The sequence below is a fragment of the Mauremys mutica genome, chromosome 24 (genome assembly GCF_020497125.1).
Source record: "Mauremys mutica isolate MM-2020 ecotype Southern chromosome 24, ASM2049712v1, whole genome shotgun sequence".
Lineage (NCBI taxonomy): Eukaryota > Metazoa > Chordata > Testudines > Geoemydidae > Mauremys > Mauremys mutica.
Window position 1 is genome coordinate 5,419,522 of NC_059095.1, and position 18,196 is coordinate 5,437,717.

At 55.2% G+C, this 18,196-nt stretch overlaps 1 protein-coding gene and 1 non-coding gene across 2 annotated transcripts in view; one reads left to right on the forward strand and one right to left on the reverse strand.

Moving 5' to 3' along the window:
- R3HDM4 (R3H domain containing 4) overlaps positions 1-12,595 on the forward strand; it is a 31,458-nt gene extending 18,863 nt beyond the window's left edge. The window contains exons 4-8 of the mRNA XM_044998585.1: positions 2,278-2,401; positions 2,995-3,080; positions 5,971-6,056; positions 7,108-7,163; positions 9,234-12,595. Of these exons, the coding sequence (XP_044854520.1) occupies positions 2,278-2,401; positions 2,995-3,080; positions 5,971-6,056; positions 7,108-7,163; positions 9,234-9,337 (456 nt within the window). The 3' untranslated portion in view covers positions 9,338-12,595. The remainder of the gene's footprint in view (positions 1-2,277; positions 2,402-2,994; positions 3,081-5,970; positions 6,057-7,107; positions 7,164-9,233) is intronic.
- Positions 12,596-18,032: 5,437 nt separating this feature from the next.
- Positions 18,033-18,139, reverse strand: LOC123356132. The gene has a single exon (XR_006575288.1). It is a non-coding gene; the product is annotated as a U6 spliceosomal RNA (small nuclear RNA).
- Positions 18,140-18,196: the final 57 nt, after the last annotated feature.

An 18,196-nucleotide genomic window follows, 5' to 3' on the forward strand; every position in this document is an offset into this window, starting at 1 on the left:
TCTGTAATTTTAGAAGAACATTGACAAGTTGGAGGGGGTTCAGAGAAGAGCCATGAGATGGATTAAAGGATTAGAAAACATGCTGAATAGTGACAGACTCAAGGAGCGCGATCCATTTAGCTTAACAAAGAGAAGGTTAAAGGGTGACTTGATCCTCAGTCTATAAGTACCTACATGGGGAACAAATATTTAATAATAGGCTCTTCAAACTAGCAGAGAAAAGTGTAACACGATCCGCTGGCTGGAAGTTGAAGCTAGACACATTCAGCCTGGAAAGGAGATGTACATTTCTAATGGTGAGAGTAATTGATCGTTGGAACAGTTTACCCAGGGTTTTGGCAGATTTTCTACAAATTTTAAATCAAGATGGGATGTTTTTCTAACAGCTCGGCCCTAGGAGTTATTTTGGGGAAGTTCTCTGGCCTGTGTTACACAGTAGGTCAAACCTTAGCAAGTTTGCAGATGACACTAAACTGGGAGGAGTGGTTGATACGCTGGAGGGTAGGGATAGGATACAGAGGGACCTAGACAAATTAGAGGATTGGGCCAAAAGAAATATGATGAGGTTCAACAAGGACAAGTGCAGAGTCCTGCACTTAGGACGGAAGAATCCCATGCACTGCTACAGACTAGGGACCGAATGGCTGGGCAGCAGTTCTGCAGAAAAGGACCTAGGGGTTACAGTGGACGAAAAGCTGAATATGAGTCAACAGTGTGCCCTTGTTGCCAAGAAGGCTAATGGCATTTTGGGTTGTATAAGTAGGGGCATTTCCAGCAGATCAAGGGATGTGATCATCCCCCTCTACTCAGCACTGGTGAGGCCTCATTTGGAGTACTGTGTCCAGTTTTGGGCCCCACACTACAAGAAGGATGTGGATAAATTGGAGAGAGTCCAGCGGAGGGCAACAAAAATGATTAGGGGGCTGGAGCACATGACTTATGAGGAGAGGCTGAGGGAACTGGGATTGTTTAGTCTGCAGAAGAGAAGAATGAGGGGGGATTTGATAGCTGCTTTCAACTACCTGAAAGGGGGTTCCAAAGAGGATGGATCTAGACTGTTCTCAGTGGTAGAAGATGACAGAACAAGGAGTAATGGTCTCAAGTTGCAGAGGGGGAGGTTTAGGTTGGATATTAGGAAAAACTTTTTCACTAGTAGGGTGGTGAAGAACTGGAATGGGTTACCTAGGGAGGTAGTGGAATCTCCTTCCTTAGAGGTTTTTAAGGTCAGGCTTGACAAAGCCCTGGCTGGGATGATTTAGTTGGGTTTGGTCCTGCTTTGAGCAGGGGGTTGGACTAGATGACCTCCTGAGGTCCCTTCCAACCCTGAGATTCTATGATTCTATGACAGTGGTCCCTTCTGGCCTCGGAATCTGGCCAAGAGGATACAGCATCACCTTGCTCGTGTGCTTTTTAATGCCGAGAAAGCTGATCCCTCCCCAGCTTATCCAAGATCCAGGGGCAGGGCTGGTGCTGTAAATGCAGGACTGAAACCAGTAATAAACCCAGCATGCCTGTAGCCTTTTATGATCAAAGTGTGGCATGAGTTAGAAAGCCTAAATTAGCGTTTAGCGCTGAGATCAGTTGGATTTCATAAATGGCACCATCACTTCATTAAAAAAACCCATTAATAGGTTGGGTCTAAAAAGACGACAAAATCTGCATTTCCTGCCCCCGAAACAATCTGAATCGCGTGACCCAGACAGCTGCATCTTGCGGAGAGTCTTGGAATACTCCAGGGGCCAGAGGAGTAAAGTCCAAAGCCCGTTCTGAGAATATCCTGCCACAGGTTCCAGAGCTTTCAGTCCCAAGAGCTGACAGCAAAACTTCCTGGAGGGGGGATCACTGCCACACCAGGGCCATGCAGAACTTCTTGGCTCAGAGCTAACACCTTGAGCTGCCCCCAGAATGAATAAGTAGCAAGTTCAGAGGCCTGGTGTTACGAGCTCCAAACTCTGATCCAGTATCTCTGGGTGCGAACTCGGGCATTGTTACAAGGGCCGGGCTAGGCAGGCAAAGCTCTTCCTGTAAACTAGTCTGTTCCTTTCTGTTCTGGATCTTCTAGGCTGCTCGAGGACTTCACAGAACAGATTTGCCCCATCTGACAAGCTTCAAGGACTGGGGGGTGGGTGGGCTGAAGGGGCAGTAATTTATCCAAGTTTCAAATGGTGCCTGGAGACTACGGCGTTGCATGTACCTGAGGTGGCCGAGTTCTGGTGACTGAATCTGAGTCCACTGCACACGTCTACACTGAAATTGTGGTGTGACTTCCCTTCGCAGATCTGGAACGACTTCATGAACCGGTCTGGTGAGGAACAGGAGAGGGTCCTGCTCTACCTAGAGGAAGAGGCCAAGAAGAAGCACAAGAGGAAGCTCCCTGTTAAAGCGGAGGACAAGTGGAAAGGTACCGAGAGGGGAAGGGAAGGCTGGACGGGGTGACTTTGAATCTTGAAGTGGACGTTACATTCCCGGGTGTCACCTTGCTGCACCCTGCTCACATTTCCTCCTACATCACTCCATGCCGGAGAAGCACGACAACCTGGCCTCTCTGCTAAAAGAATCAGCAGGGAGCTAGTTAATATTGAGCCTCAGTTTTATCAGGTGTTTCTGCCCGCACCCATAGAGGTGAGAGGGGGCAGGTCATGCCATCCGGAGCTATGGAGGTAAATTCAGCTCTGTGCTGGTGCTGAGGCTGGTCCAGGACAGAGAGGAGGCAGCTCGTGTCTCCCTGATTCCAGGCATCCAGGGCTTGTAGCAGCAGGGAATCACTGGGGTGACTGTCACAGCCGCGCCTCTTCCTGTTCCAGATCCCTCTTGGCCGAACTGTCCCCACTGGGGCAGAGTTAAGGTGACTTGTGCACCTTGTTTGAGGAGTGCGACCTTCACTCTGCATTTGCCTAGTTTCCCACTTTTGAGGGCAACATTCATTCAAGTCCCTGGCTTGCGGCCGCTGCTGGGAATGCCAATTCTTTAAATCTGTTCCTTTGTTTCCTCCAGAGCATCCTGCTTACACACCGAAAGAATGTTTCCAGCGCATCAGCCGCCGGCTTCGCACCACGCTGAGACGAGGCAGGATCCCTATGGTGAGACCCTGCCATGCCATTGGTCAGGTGACCATCTAGGTGCCCGAAGCTCCCACCTAGAGCTAGAAGTTTCCTGTAGACCCATGTGCTCCTTCCATCCAGTGGGCGGAGCCAGTGCTTGTCCTGACACTGCTGCAGCTTGCTGCATGAGGGTATCTCTACGCAGCAGCTGGCCGTGTGATTTGCAGCTCGTGTTCATGTACTTGCACTAGCTTCCATCTGGCCAGCTCGCTACGAATAGCAGTGAGGATGTGGTGATGCCAGCCACGCAAGCGAGCACGTACCCAGGGGGGTGAGGTGGGCTTGCGCAACCCAAGCCACCCCGGCCGCGCGGCTATTTTTAGCAAGCTCGTTAGCTTAAGGCCGGCACGGGGACGTCTGCAGATCACGCCCCCGGCTGCAGCTGAAGATGCTGCGGTTGACACAGGAAGCCTGGGCTGAAGTTTTCACCCAGTACCATTTGATGGGAAGCGGGTGTCGAAATCGCAATGCGCAGTGGGTGACCAGAGAAGTCTGGTCAGTTCAAGAACAAAGTGGCTCAGAGATTTTGGGAGTGGGGCAGGGCGGAAATGGAGCCTGTCATCTCTAGGTTGTGGGGTTTCAGTGTGTTCCGGGTCAGTAAGGACCGAATTCTTGTCATCTGCTGGCTGCTCAGTCTCTGGGGTCGAGTGTCTCCGCTAGCTCCTGGTGTGTCCACATAGAATCTCAGGGCTGGAAGGGACCTCATGGGGTATCTAATCCAACCCCCTGCTCAAAGCAGGACCAATCCCCAGGCAGATTTTTTTTTTTTTCCCCCGAGATCTCTAAATGGCCCCCTCAAGGATTGAACTCACAACCCTGGGTTTAGCAGGCCAATGCTCAAACCACTGAGCTATCCTTCACCCCACATCACACAAATCACAGCTGCCCTCCCTTTATTAATAAACTTCATCGGGGGAAGCCAAGGAACCAATGGGTGCTGAGATAGCACCAGCCTCCTCCATGGAGGCAGCATCTCCACATTGGGCTGCGGGGGCGCTGGCAGACCAGTGCGGGGAGGCTTGCGCTGCCCCAGCTTGTGCTGTTCCTATTCCGGAGACGGAGGATCTGACGCCTTAGCCCTGGCTCGCTCCAGAGGATGAAGTTGTCTCTGCTAGAGTTCAATTAGCAAACATCCTTGCTGCTGGCCTCTGTGCTCGGATGAAGAGAGAGGGGCGCACGCTCTGTAGGAAGGAGGTGGGGAAGAGAATGACAGGAAGGCTCCACAAGGGTGTCTAGATTTCACAGGCCGGGTACACGCTCCCATCATGCACCTCCGCTGCCGGGAGGAAGCCATTACGCTTGCCCTGGTATGACCAGGCGTGTCAGTAGGCGTACGCTGCCAATTATCCCTTGTTACCGAAGGGCCCTTGCTCTCCGCTCCCTTTGATTTCGCTTTTCAGCGCTATAATTGTCTTGGTCTGTTTTTCTGCTGCCTCCGTTCAGCATCTGCTTTTAAAAGCAGCCCCAGCTCGTGCCTGGCGTGGCTGCTGCAATTTGCGCTCCAATTGCACCGATCTTTGCTGCTAATTTCTTAGGTCACAGCGCTCCAAAGAGCCACTTGCTTATTATCCTGGGGGGCGGGCAGGCAGGAGGCAGCAGCAGGAAGCTGGAGTAACCTCCTGGAAGCTTTTTAGCTGCTGCCGGCGTGTTAACGCGAATGTAAATATTTGCTGGGAGAGACTGTGTAGGGGAAACGCACCAGCACTGCGGTTTCTCTTCACAAGCTTTGCAGCTGGGGGCTGCTGCTCTTGGATTCTTGCTTGTCTCGGGCTGCGGAGAACAAGGTTCCCCCGTCCCATCCCCTTCCAACGCCCGTCTGAATTATTTGCATTGCAGCAGAGACTAGACGCCCCACCGGAGATGGGAAGCCCATTACGCTAGGCGCTGTGCAAATACAGAGATGGTCCCAGCCCCCTTGCAGATTAAAGAGACGGGGGCTGGGGGGAGAAGTGACCTAGCCAAGATCCTGCATGGATCAGTGGCAGAACTGAGAGCAGAACCCGGGGGTCCTGATCCAATGCCCTTGTTGGAATGATTGTCCCTCTCCATTGGTGACGGCTAAAGGCTGGTGCTTCACATCCTGCATCTCGATCAGTCGCTCTCAGTGGGGCTGGCAAGGCTTGCAGGAGGGCACCCTGACATGGCATGGCTTCTCCCCAGTTTTCAAGCCTATGCTGCCATGCCCAGCCTCCTTGCGATTGGGTTTACTGTCCAAACGTAAGCAAGCGAAACGATCCCTCAGCTCAGCCTTTGTCCCAGGGTTTCACAGCCTCCCTTCCCAGGGGTCTCTGGTGATCCTGCTTCGTGCAGCTTCCCACTCCCGGCCAGCTCTGTTACTCTTCTGGAACAGCAGCTCCAGGGCAATCACGCTCCCTCTGACAGGCCTTTATCACCCCTGTCTCCCCCCTTGAATTCACTCAGTTGGGCCCACCTGCCCTGATACAGGGGAGCTGGGCCTGGTCTACTGGGACTCTCTGATCTGCCACCAGCTGAGGAGTCAGATCTGAAATGCTACATTCCCTCCTTCGCCCCCACCCTCCAAAAACCTGGCTCTGATGACAAAAGCAGAGACATTCCTAGTTGCCCGGTCCCTGTGACCAGCTGCAGGCGGCAGAACGTGACTTCACGTAGGGAACGCAAACCACGTAGGAGCAGAAGCTTGCTACCCGGGGGTATGGAAGACACTATCTTGGCAACCGTCCACTTCAGAGGGAGATGTCTGAGGATCTCGCGGCATTCTGTTCGCGGGTCGGCCTGTCGGCTGGCCCGGCTTTCTGGATGCGTGCAGCTGGTGACCTGATGCTGGTTTCAAGCTTCCAAATAGCTTCTCAGCCATACTGTCACCTCCACTTGATTCTCGTTTTTGCAGGGGACCCTGGAGTGTCTGGAGGAGGAGTTACTGGCCTTTTTCTCCGTCACCCCTCACTCTGTCTACACAGCAATGATGGACAATAGGTAATCCTTCTTCCTTGCTGCTGGGACGGCAGGGCACCTTGGCTCCTGTCCCAGAGGACGCAGGGGGAGGGAGGGTTTTGCCTGGTGACTCCTGCTGGAGCGGGTTCTCACTTAGCAATGAGGCCACGCAGGGTGCGTGACAGTCAATCTGTAGAGCTGCCTGTTGCAATGGACTTGTGGGGATCGGAGGCCTCTGCCTGCATCCCCTGGCACCCAATCTGCCCTCCGGCCACCAAATGAGGGTATGTCCTCACTGCAATGAAACGCCCATGGCTGGCGCACGGCAGCTGACTCGTGTTCGGGGCAGGGGCTCAGGCTGCGGGGCTGTAGATGTCCAGGCTTGGGCGGGAGCCTCCCCGCTCAGGGGTCCCAGAGCCCAGGTTCTGGCCCAAGCCTGGCTGTCTCCACTGATTTTTATAGCCCCGTGAGCCTGAGTCGGCTGATCCAGGCCAGCCCTAGGGTGACCAGATGTCCCAATTTGTATAGGGACAGTCCCGATTTTGGGGTCTTTTTCTTATATAGGCTCCTATTATCTCCCACCCCCGGCCCGATTTTTCACACTTGCTGCCTGGTCACCCTAGCCAGCCCTGGGTGTTTGACTGCAGTGTAGACATACCCCAAGAGTCGGATCTGATCTAAGATGGCTGGCTGGAGAGGGACTCAACCGACCCGTCCTCTTCCGAGAGAGCTGGCCGGCTTCGCTCCAGCCTCCGGTTAGCTGCAGGGCCGGCTCCAGGTTTTCGGCCGCCCCAAGTGGCGGGGGGGGGGGGAGCCGATCGGCGGCACTTTGGAAGAGGAAGCGAGGGACTGAGGGACCCGCTGCCGAATTGCTGCCGAAGACCCAGACGTGCCGCCCCAATAGCGGCCGGAGAGCCGGCCCTTTGTACTGGCCGCCCCAAGCACCTGCCTGGAGCCAGCCCTGTTATCTGGACCAACGGCTCGTTTGCCGCAGAGGGCCTCACGTGCTGTGGAGCCTCTGATCCGTGAGCTCTTACGATGGAGTGTCAGAGCCGTGTGTGACCAAAGCCCGGTGGGTTTGTTTTTGTTCCAGCTTTGAGCGGCTGCTGCTCCACGCTCTCTGCCAGTACCTGGACCTCGTCTCTGCCAGTAAGAGCCTTGTTTTGGTTCTCTTCCCTCCATTGCTATCGGGCCTCTCCAGCTAAGCCCTCTTCCTCCACACCCTCCCCTCACCCCCGCCCGCCTTCCACTGCAGCTCCCAGATAACTCTCCCCACACGCTGCCAGCGCTTCCCCCTGGCCCTGGGAGCTGGGCAGTCTGGTGGGTTACCCCAGGAGCCGCATGGGGCTGGGAGGCAGCATTGTAATCCCAGCTGGGCCAGTGAGTCACTGTGGATCTTTCAGTGCTTCATTCCTGCCCCGCTAGGGTGCTGTGGGGTTTGACTGGCTAATGTTTGTGCTGCCGTTGGAAACACAAGCTGCTGTCTCAAGTGCTAAGCGCCGTTCTGTATGGCCAGTCCCCTTAGGGCCAGATCCTGGGAATACAAACGCCTGGATGCAACCCTTAATTACACAGCTCAATGAGCTTCTTGCAACCCACTCGACTTTGTCCTGGGCTCTGCGTCATTATTCCGTGCCCCCTCCGGCACAGCCCGGGGGGTGGGGAAAGGAAGGAATCCATTCCCAAGCTGCAGCCCTGCTTACAGCTAGCGGGGTGTGCATGAGGGGAGATGGAGTTGGAGTGTGTTGGGTGGCACGTCTGGGCCGGGAACCCCATTCGCTCTGGCGTGTTGGCAAGGCAGTGGGAGTTGCTGCTGCCATAGGTGCCAACTTTTCCCGGCACCGGTGGGTGCTGACGCCGCCCCTGGCTCTGCCCCCATTCTAACCCCTTCCCCAAAGTCCCCGCCCCCAACTCCACCCCCCCTCGCCCCTATTGGACTCCTTCCCCAAATCCCCACCCCAGTCCTGCCTCTTCCCCGAAACAGCTGTTTCGCGGCGGCAAGCGCTGGAGCTAGGGGGAGAAGAGGCGTGCCCAGGGGAGGAGGCGGAGCGGAGGTGGAGGTGAGCTGGGGCGGGGCAGGGAGCTGCCGATGGGTTCAGAGCACCCATCAATTTTTCCCTGTGGGTGCTCCAGCCCCGGAGCACCCATGGAGTTGGCGCCTGTGGCTGCTGCTTGTACCGGGGCCGAGTTTGGCCCAGAGATTTGCCATCCCACGGCAAGGCTGAGCCCTGGGGAGACGTCCTGCGAGTCCTGGAATTGATCTCGCTATCGGCTGCAGCTCTGGGGGAGCCGTTCACTAGGGAGTGAGTATCCTGCCGTCCTTCCACATGCTCACCAGGAGGTTTGGCTCAGCCGGTTCACTTGGCCCAATCAGTCTCTTGCCGCATCGGCCTTTGTCTGCGGCTCCCTTCCGAGCAGCGGGCTGGCCTGGCCACCAGGAACCAGCAGGAGAGTGTCTGGCTGGAGGGTGTGATGGCTGGAAGGGCACACTGCGCGCTGTCTGTGTGCGAAGGGGGCTCGTGGGGCGAGGCATGTACAGATCCTAGTGGGAATACAGCACCTCGCAGCTGGGAGGCACAGGGGTTTAGCAGCTCAGATGTGCGCCGGGCCTGGTCTCGAATCCTGCCGGGGAGACTGACCTTGGGCAAGTCGTATTGTCATGTGGTGCCTCAGTTTCCCCATCTGTAAAACATGACTGACCCTACTTGCCTCTCTCTGGGCAGTGCTATAAGAGGTCATTGAGGGGGTCTGCAAGCAGCTGTGCTCCTGCCCTGTTCTTCACCCAGTGCACGCAAACGTTCCGGATCTGGCCCAAACCTACCCCCTCTTTGGGGCTTACATTTATCAACTTGGCTGCCCAGCCCCCTCCGGCAACTTTGAAAACTTCAACCTTAAGTAACAAAATACAAACCTCAACCTAAGAGTTCTCCCGAGTATGGCTGCTGCTACAGTTTTCTCCAGGCAGGACACCACTGTCCATGCCTCTGGTGCCTTCTGCATTAGGTGCTCATATAGCCTATCCCCCTGGCTTGGAACTAATGAGACCCACCTGGTCTGATCGCTGGGGTGAGTGAGTAGAAGAGCACTGTATCTTTCTGTTTGGTCCTAGAATATACCCCAATTGCAAGCCCCAATCCTGTGGTCTTTGACTGTGTGAGAGAGAGAGGCATGATCTGATTCCAAAAAAAAGAACTCACACTCCTTCCTCTCTCTGTCCAGGTTCTGACTTTGAAGGGAAACGCCAAATGAAAGTGAGCAACAAACACAGAGACTTCCTGCCCCCGGAATTACTGCTGTCTGCCTACTTGGAGCAGATGAGCTGATAGGTCTGGAAGACGTCTCACTCAGTGCTCTGAGGACTTCTACGATCCCCATATCTGCTCTCCATCCACTCAGTCCTCGGCGCACAAACGGGTTGTGTCCCCACCCTCTGACGAGTCTCGGCACTTGTGCAATGGCCTAACTGGCGGGTGGGTTTGTGTGGAGCCGGTTAGATCGTTGTTCCCTGCTTCGAGAGAGGAAGTCTTCCCTTGCCCGTCGCTGAAGCCCTGCAGGCATCTCCCGCAGCTGCCACTCCCTTCCCGTGTGGCAAAGCTGGTGTGACTTCCAGCTTCCTCCCCACCCCCGGGGTGCTCCTGGTTCCACCCAAGGCTTCTCCATACTGCTCCCGGGACCCAGTGGAGGGCACCATCTCTGCTCCTCGCACTGGGGCCTGGCAGAGGCCTGCAAGCACCCCCCAAGCAGACCACTCTGTCGGGGGTGGAACCACCTGTTGGACAGCCCAAAACGTCAACCTTCATCATGCTCAGGTGTCCAACCCCCACTCAAGGACTGAGGACTCTGCCTCTCTTGAAGCTGGGAGGCTGAGGCCTTTGCTCTGGATGGGCAGCGTCCTACTGGTTGGAGCAGGGGAGGGGGGTAGGAGCTGACTCCAGGGGTCTCCCCTGCTGCCTGTAGGCTGCTGGGAGGTTAGGAAGTGTCCATCGACACTGTCAAATGCATATCAGCTGTTGTTGCGACACTGGTCCCTCTTGTCGCGTAGATGGGATCTTGATTGTGTCTCTTCTGCCCCCCAAGCCATGTTCCGGATTCAGAATCCGGCCAGGTTCGGGGCGGTGGTGAAAGTCCTGTTCGCATAACATGGAATCGTGCTTTTAACCATGCTGGGGGAACAAGATCGCTCCTGAATAGTGAAGATGGGGGCCCTTCATCTCAGCTCCTTCAGGCCACATCCTCCCCTCATTTCTCTGACTCACTGGCCTCTTAGCTTGGCAGGGGGGGTTCCAGGACCAGCTGCTGCTGCCAGATATCACCATGCTTACGGTGTGTGACCAGCCTGCCTAGCCCTGCCCTGGGCGTGGCGCTATCTCCCGGCAGTAGCTGTGCTCCCTGGAAGCGTGGTTGTCTACACGCCAGCTCATTTAAACACAACCAACCAACCTGTCCCTGGGGGACTCTGGCTTCCCCCGGGGGTGAGTTTGTAGCAGTATTTTTGTGACAAAACAGTTCCCTTTCGGCCTTTGCATTTCAGCTGCTCTGACCTGGCCATTGAGCATCTGAATTGGGCTCATTCCCCAGCTCAGCAAACACTTCAGCAGGTGCCTAAAGCTTAAGCATGGGCCGAAGTGCTTTGCTGAATGTCCAGCAGCTGCCTGGAGCAGATCACTTGTAAGTTGCATTTCACAAACCAGGGAGGCAGGGGACTTACCACAGACTGCAACAGCCTTGCAGGGTCGGGGGTGGGCACTGCTTTGGCTGGTGTCTAACCCTGTTTCCACTCGCTACCCACCACAGAGTTAGCGCTTTAAACCATCGCAGGCTCAGCCCCGCATACAATCCAGTGGCGTACAGGGGGCGGAGATCCCCCCCGCAATGCACACGTTAGCACTTACCTAGCTTCCTCTCTGGAAGGCAAAGGAGTGAAATATCCGTGTGAAAAGCTCGAAGAAGTGTCCAGGCAGGACTCAGTGCCCCCCTCCCCTGCCCTGCTGGCTGCTTGGTTTTGGACTAGGGAGAGCGACCTCTTTGCTCCGACAAGCTCAGAGGAGAAGCTGTCCAGGGAGCCAGCCCCGAGTGGGAGTAACCAGCCCGTTGTTTAGTGGCTCTGTGTAGATTGGCATTGAGCAAACGGCCCCCTGAAGCCGGGCCGCTATTGTTTAAGCTCTGGGACAGTTACCAGTGAGACCTTTAACACAAAGCTCTGGCTGTCTCTGCAGGGCGGGGGCCTTTTCTAAGTATAGTGTGTCATGTATCCAGGTTTGGGTTTGTGATTGTGGAATCTAAGCCAGGCCCCCGGCAGTCCTGCTGCTCGCAAGCGGGGCTGGGTGGTCAGAGCTGAACGTCAGAGCTTGGGCCACCTGGGTCTGCCAGGGGTTTCTGGCGGGGGGGGAGGTTTATATCATGGCGCAATTTAAATAGCTCCGTTTCCAGCTCTCTAGTGCTGTGAAGAGCCCGTTGGGATGTGTGTGGTTTTTAATAAGTATCCTACGTGTTGCGGTGTTTCATTTGGTGCATATCAAGAGCTGCTCTCACCTGGACATAGCAGCTGGTTTAAAGGGCCGGGCCGGGTTTGCGCTGCCTGTGTCGCTGCTCAGCTCCTGGACTGGAATTCTCTGCAGGTGAGTAGTAAAGAATCCTGGGTGAGGAACGCTCTCTGCACAGGTTCAGGGCTTGACTCTCCTCTCTGCTATAGTGCAGCTCCGTTGGTTTCACTGGAGTTACTCCTGACTTACACGAGTTCGTGATCAGAATTAGGCCCCCGGAGGGCAGGATCAGGCCCAGTTCCCCTCTTCTTGCTGAGCACCAGTGTAGCTCGTGAGTGAGGCTTTACACCGGGCGGGTGGACAATCGGGCTCCATTGACATCTCTTCCCATGTAAACCAGCTGGATGTAAAAAAACTTTTTCAGCAAAAAAAAACCTCTCACGCAGCCGCAGAGATTTGCTTTGGACAGCCTGGGCGAGGGTCTGGTCTAGCTGGACAATGCGGCACAGCAGACCGCAGCGCTTGACTTCCCGTGGACGCGCTTTTGTGCGCGTCAGACCCACGCACCATTCTGGGAGCTGCTCTGGGCAGAGAAGGCCGACTCCTGCCAGAGCCCCTGCTTTGCTCTGCCCTGGGGCCTGACTTCCCCTCCTGCCATCTCTGCACACTGCCTCTCCAGCCCGAGCTCCTGAGAGCCCAAACCAAAGCGATCTTGGCACGGACGGTGCCTCCGTGCGGCCCAGCACCCGATCAGGACCGCACTGCGGTTTGTAACATGGCTATGGATGTTGTGTGTCGTGCTTCCGGGAACGTTCATAGATTTTTCTTTTTTAATTGTGTCGATTGTATCTGTCAGCCCCAGCTCTTGCCTCGGTTGAAAGGGCCGTCGCCTGTTCTTACGGCAGCCTTCACCTGCTGTGCCTGAGCAAATCCATGCGTGGGATGGCGACTGTGTGGAGTTTGTAATGCTTCAATCTGCTGTCAACCAGAGGCCAAAACGGGGGCTTCTGCTGAAAGGAGGGGGGGGGGGAGTTCCTTCTGAGCTGACTCAGCTGTTGAAGGTGTGTGCCCAAGAACAATAAATCATGGTGCTCTGGAGTCGTCTGTCTGCTTGTGTGTCATGTAATAGCGACCACCCTCTGTCCAAGCCAGGGTTTGAAGGTGGTCTTGTTAGCAAGAACTGTAGGACACTGAGGCTTTGTCTACACAAGCACTTTTGTCGGTGAAGGGTGTGAAAAAACCACCTGGTGTGGACAGCGCTATGTCAGTGGGAGACACTCGTTGGGGGGTGATAAATTCATGGAGGTTAAGTCCATTAATGGCTATTAGCCAGGATGGGTAAGGAATGGTGTCCCTAGACTGTGTCTCAGAGGATGGAGCTGGATGGCAGGAGAGAGATCACTTGATCATTACCTGTTAGATTCACTCCCTCTGGGGCACCTGGCACTGGCCACTGTTGGTAGACAGGACACTGGGCTGGATGGACCTTTTGGTCTGACCCAGTTCGGCCGTTCTTATGATTCTTTCTCCCATCAGCATATATCGGCTACACAGCAGGTCTTGCAGCGGTACGGCTGTGCCACTGTGTGGTCCATCGTGAAGACATGGCCTGATGGAATATCCTGTCGCAATTAACTTGTGAGTCATCGTAACGGGGAGAAACTCCAGGGCTTCTGCTGTAGCCCTGTCCAGTCTTCCATTTGAAGAGAAACGGGGGCCAGCTGCCACCGCACACTGCGTTTTAATCCACTTAGCGCCCTGGGTGTTGTGAAACTGACATAGATGTAAATTATATTTTCAATCAATCTACTATACAAAAGCTTTGTGCTTCATAACAGCAGATTTCTCAAACTCAAATACAGTCAACCTGTTTTTCTTAAAAGTACTTGTGTACCGTTTTTAAAGTGCAACCTTTTTCTCTTTTCTGTTAGCCATAAGAGGCCTTGTCTGTTCACAAGTTCAACCGGTATTCACCCACGAAAGCTCATGCTGCAAAACTTCTGTTAGTCTATAAGGTGCCACAGGATTCTTTGCTGCTTCTACAGAACCAGACTAACACGGCTACCCCTCTGATACTATATAGATAAGCCAGTGGAAGCCTTCTGGGGACCCACGTCTAAACCAGTGGCTCAACGGCTTCCTCTCCGTAACTTGTGCCCTTTGAGGTCTGAGCGAATGACGCCGGTTGTAAATAGATTTCTTGCTCATATTAAACCCTGGTCGTGCTAGGCGCTGTATGGAGGACGAATGACTTCCCCCGTCCCAAAGACCTTGCAGCTTAGAAGATGAGCTTACAGGTGCATGAGACACACCAAGCAGGCTGAGGTGAAGGAGCCGGGGTAGCAAAGATAACAGGACGTGTGGGATTCTGCGCCAGTAGAGGACACCCTTGCCCCTTCCCTGGCTTGACTCGTAATGCAGTCAGTGGGTGCACTCTGGGAGAGATGTAATTGCACCACATAAGTTGGCTCTGATTTTAGTTAAACTGGGGTAACCTCTGTGTGGCCAAGGCCTAATGGGCAGGTTTGCATATGTGATTTGTACAGCGCTGGCACCCACCAGTCCCAGACCAGCGCCCCCTGGTGCTAGGCCCTGCCCTAAGTTGCTCACAAACGAAATATAAGACACCATGTGGATACAGATGGGAATACGAGGAAACATTGGGATCGCACTGGGCCGTGCTCACAGCACATGGGCTGCTCCTATTGAAGCCGATTTACAGCCACGTAAGTGGGATCAGCCTTAGGGCTGAGTCCTGGCCACAGGTGATCGTTAGCGCTTCCGTGGGGCTGCTTGATCTTCCGTAGAACCCAGGAGTCTGAGTGAAATCGATCCAGCAGTTTGCATTGCTGCCTGTTTCTCCCAGTAAGCATCATCCTACCATGAACGTGCACACACATGTCTGTCTGTCCCACTGGGGTCATGTCCAGGTGGCTGCAGTATCTCTCTTCCTCCAGACCGTTACTTCCAGCTTCCACGCTTGGCGATATTTCCAGACCAACGGGGGTTGCGTTTTTCCCTTGTCGGGGGGGAGGAAGGGAAAGGCCGTGCTGATGGCTAATCCCAAGACCTATACACTGGACCCTTTGAAGCTTTATCTGTTGTGGTGGGAACGGGTTCTCCAGTGGCCCCGGGGGAGCTGCAGTTGTGGGCTAATAGTAAGATGCTGCCTTGGGAATGGGTTCGCTCCCCTGGGGTCAGGGGCAGCGTAGCAGCTCTCAGGGGGTCCCAGAACCCAGGCTCCTGCCTGAGCGTCTCCACTGCAGTTAAACAGCCCCCCAGCCTGAGCCCGCTGCCAGCCGCGGGTGGTTAATTGCAGTGTAGACAGGTGCGGAGCGGCCTGCCCTGGGGCCGGTGGGAGAACCCAGCCCCACGGCTCGGCGAGCTAGGTCTGCTCGTCTACCTGGGCTGTAGTTTTCCCTGTGTCACTTCCTATCCATCCTCCAAGTTCCTCTCGGGGTCCCTTGTCCTCCCCCTGCTTAATCAGGGCCCCTCCCCAGCCTTGCTGCTTGGAGACCTTTTCCTCACTCTGGCTGGGTTTTACCGCTGCTTAAGCCTGGCTCTCATTCCCATTGCTGCAGCATGGGGTGTTGCCTGACCCCCCAGCTGGGGTTTGTGCTGCGATCAGGTTGGCTTGTTCCCAGGGGCTCCACCCCACAGGCCTGTTGTTCTGGGGCTGACGAACTGGAGTTTTTTCTTATCGGGCCAGGATTGATTCCCTCCCACCCAACTTTACAGGGCCACATTGTGCAGTATCTCGGCTCCCCACCCAACTCTCCAATCGGCACCAGGCACGGGTCTGTGGAAGGTGCCTGCGTGGGCCAGTGGGACTGTATCGTGGGACCAGATCTCACTGTGGAGGGGAGTGTAACGCCTCCCCCGCCATGTGGGCCAGCAGCTCCACTAGCTGGAAGCAGCAGAAGGCTGTTCTCCTGTGGCTCCACAGCTGGAGTGTGGCCCAGGGATTACAGGGCCTTGGTTCGGTGCGGTAAGTAGGCATGAGCCTCGTGTCATGGCTGCAGGTCTCACCGGGTCACTTAGCCACCACTAAAAGTCCCCTTCTCGTGCCGCTGGGGATTCCGTCTGAGCCGGCTGCACCTTGCTCTTCGCTCCTAGAGGCAGAGCGGGCTTGGGGCTCCGTCTCCCCCATGTGGGCTGGGCTCAGAGGTTCGGGTCCTTGATGCTGGGCCCGGAGCGCGGGGGGAAATGCAGGCTGGGATAGGGCAGGGGGCAGTGAATGCGGGTGGGGTTTCTTCTTTACCTCACACTTATTCCTCTGCTTTTGGGCAGCCCAGGGCTAGAACAGGAGGCTGCAGGTCAGGCCTGAGATGCATCAGAAGAACGGGGTGGGGAGCCGGGGCTGGGACAGCAAATGGACACAGGTTGAGATTGAGGGGCCTTGGAAGAGGAAAAAGTGGGTGGAATCAGAAGCCTGAGGACGCTGGGAGTACGGATCCAAAATCTGAACAACTTGGTCCAGATCCTCCGCTGTCCTGTCAATCTCCCTTTCTCGTGGGGGGATGTTCTCGTGATCTGCAGCCGGCTGCCAGGGAGCTGGGGGAGATGCCCTTTCGCGCCCCCCCCCCCCCAGCCTAAGCAGAAAGTGGGACGGGGTCACTCACGGGGCCTGAGCTCTGTGCCTTGTCCCTCCTGCTTGTGGCCAGCCGGTGCTGCCTCAGCCCCCTGCAAACTGCAGTGGAACATGGAAACGCAGGGCAGCCAGGCCCTAATGAGCAGCTTTATTCACAGGCACATTAAAGGCACCCGCCTGATGGAGCCCTGTGGAGCGCTCGCTCTGGCGCCTGCCGCTTCCCGGCTCCCCACGCAGCCCTAGGAGGTCTCTAATTGCCACCCGTTGCGGAGAAGCGTTGCCCCCTGCCAGGCTGGATGGGAAGGCAGGAGCCAGGGAGCGAAGCAAGTTTGCAAGGAGCGAGAGCTGTAGGGGGATCATAGGGAGCGAGAGGCCTCCTGGGCCTCTGGCCAACCCAATTGGCTGGTTCGTTCTGGCAGAGCGGAGGCTGTTTGGAGCAGCCATCGCTCCGCAGCCCCCTGGGGTTCTGACTGGAGCCATCAGGCCCAAGGACCGAGCCCACGGGGCTTCCCAGCACCACTTGCTCTCGGCCGGGTTTTCTCATCTTGCACGTTTTCATTTGGGAAGCGGGGGTTGCAAGTGCATTAGATTGGCCTCCATCTGCCTTTGCTGGACGGGGTGGAGGAGCAGGGGTGGTCATGTGGTGGGGACAAGGGACACAATGCTTTATTCCACCTGCCAGCCAGGCTAAGCGGGGAGCATAAAACCAGCCAGCTGCATGCCCCTGGGGGGATCAACCCAGCGCCTCAGGTGTATCCACAGAGCCCTAGGCCAGAGGAGTGAATTTAAGCCCCCGAGGAGAGAGAGAACTGTCCCAGAGGCCCTGCCTGGTCACACTGCATCATGCAAATCACACTGTTCTGTTTGTACAGCCCCTAGCACCCTGCCCATGGTCCATGATGCAGCCTGACAGGTACCACAGCCATGTAGCTAACAATAATTAAAAGAGGGCTGCCCAGCTGTCAGGAAGCTGAATGCGTCCCCAGTTCTCAGGTTGTTTCATGTTCCTGGAACGGGGCAGCATGGAAAGGGAATGGGAACAGACCAAGGAGCTGGGTGAGTCAGGGTGGTCACTAGGGGCTGTAACTCTCTGCACCCCCACCATGCCTCCCCTGCTCATGGGAGCCAGGAGGACCTGAAACAGGCAGTGCCCATGCAAATGGGGTTTGGCACCGTTTTCCTCCCCAGCACCGCAGGCAGTTCTGCTCAGGAGTTTTCGAGTTTGAATGAAGCTGCTGACAGCATGTTCTGCAGTTCCACAAAGTTTCATGTTGAAACCACAACTCCCACCCCGGCACCTGATGGTGGGTGGGTGTTTGCTCAAACCTTAGAGCCCCTGATTCACTCCAAAACTCACTCCCAGCTTGCTTGGACCTCAGCACTGGCTTGTGCTGCCCTCAAGCCCCCATGTGGCTGACTCCAGACTTGGTCTGGCTGTGGCTTCAAACTTGAACTGGGTTCATGGAACTTCAGGCAAACCCGGGCCAAGTTACGGGGTGTAACAAAATCCCAAGCCAGGCAGGAACTCATGCCACTAAGATTATGGCCCGTCACTTTCCCTAAATAGAGAGAACCTGGGGAATTCTGCAAATTTACTTGCGATAGTGAAGTTTTGTTGGATACTGAGATATTGGAGTTTATTTGGGTGGACGCAAATAGCAAGTTGCTGGGCTTTATTTACACTGATGCAAATACCAAGATATAGAGTTATTTGTATGTAACCAAATAGAAAAAATAGTGGGGTGTATCTGGGTCTATGTAAATATCAAGATATTGGCGTTTACTTGAGATCTGGGGAATTAAGAGTGAGATTGGGGTAAATTTGGGTTATGGGGGAACCTCAATATGGGTTGCTTTGGGTACCTCTGCTGTGGAGGGAGTTAACAGAAATACCCCTAGGGGTTGTTTCCTTTCACTCCTTACAATGGGAGAATGGCAGGCAAGAAAAATATGGAACGCTTCACGAATTTGCGTGTCATCCTTGCGCAGGGGCCATGCTAATCTTCTCTGTATCGTTCCAATTTTAGTATATGTGCTGCCGAAGCGAGCACAAACTTTGAAGGGACCAGCTTAGTATTTATATCTCCATAAATTTACATTAATTTTAG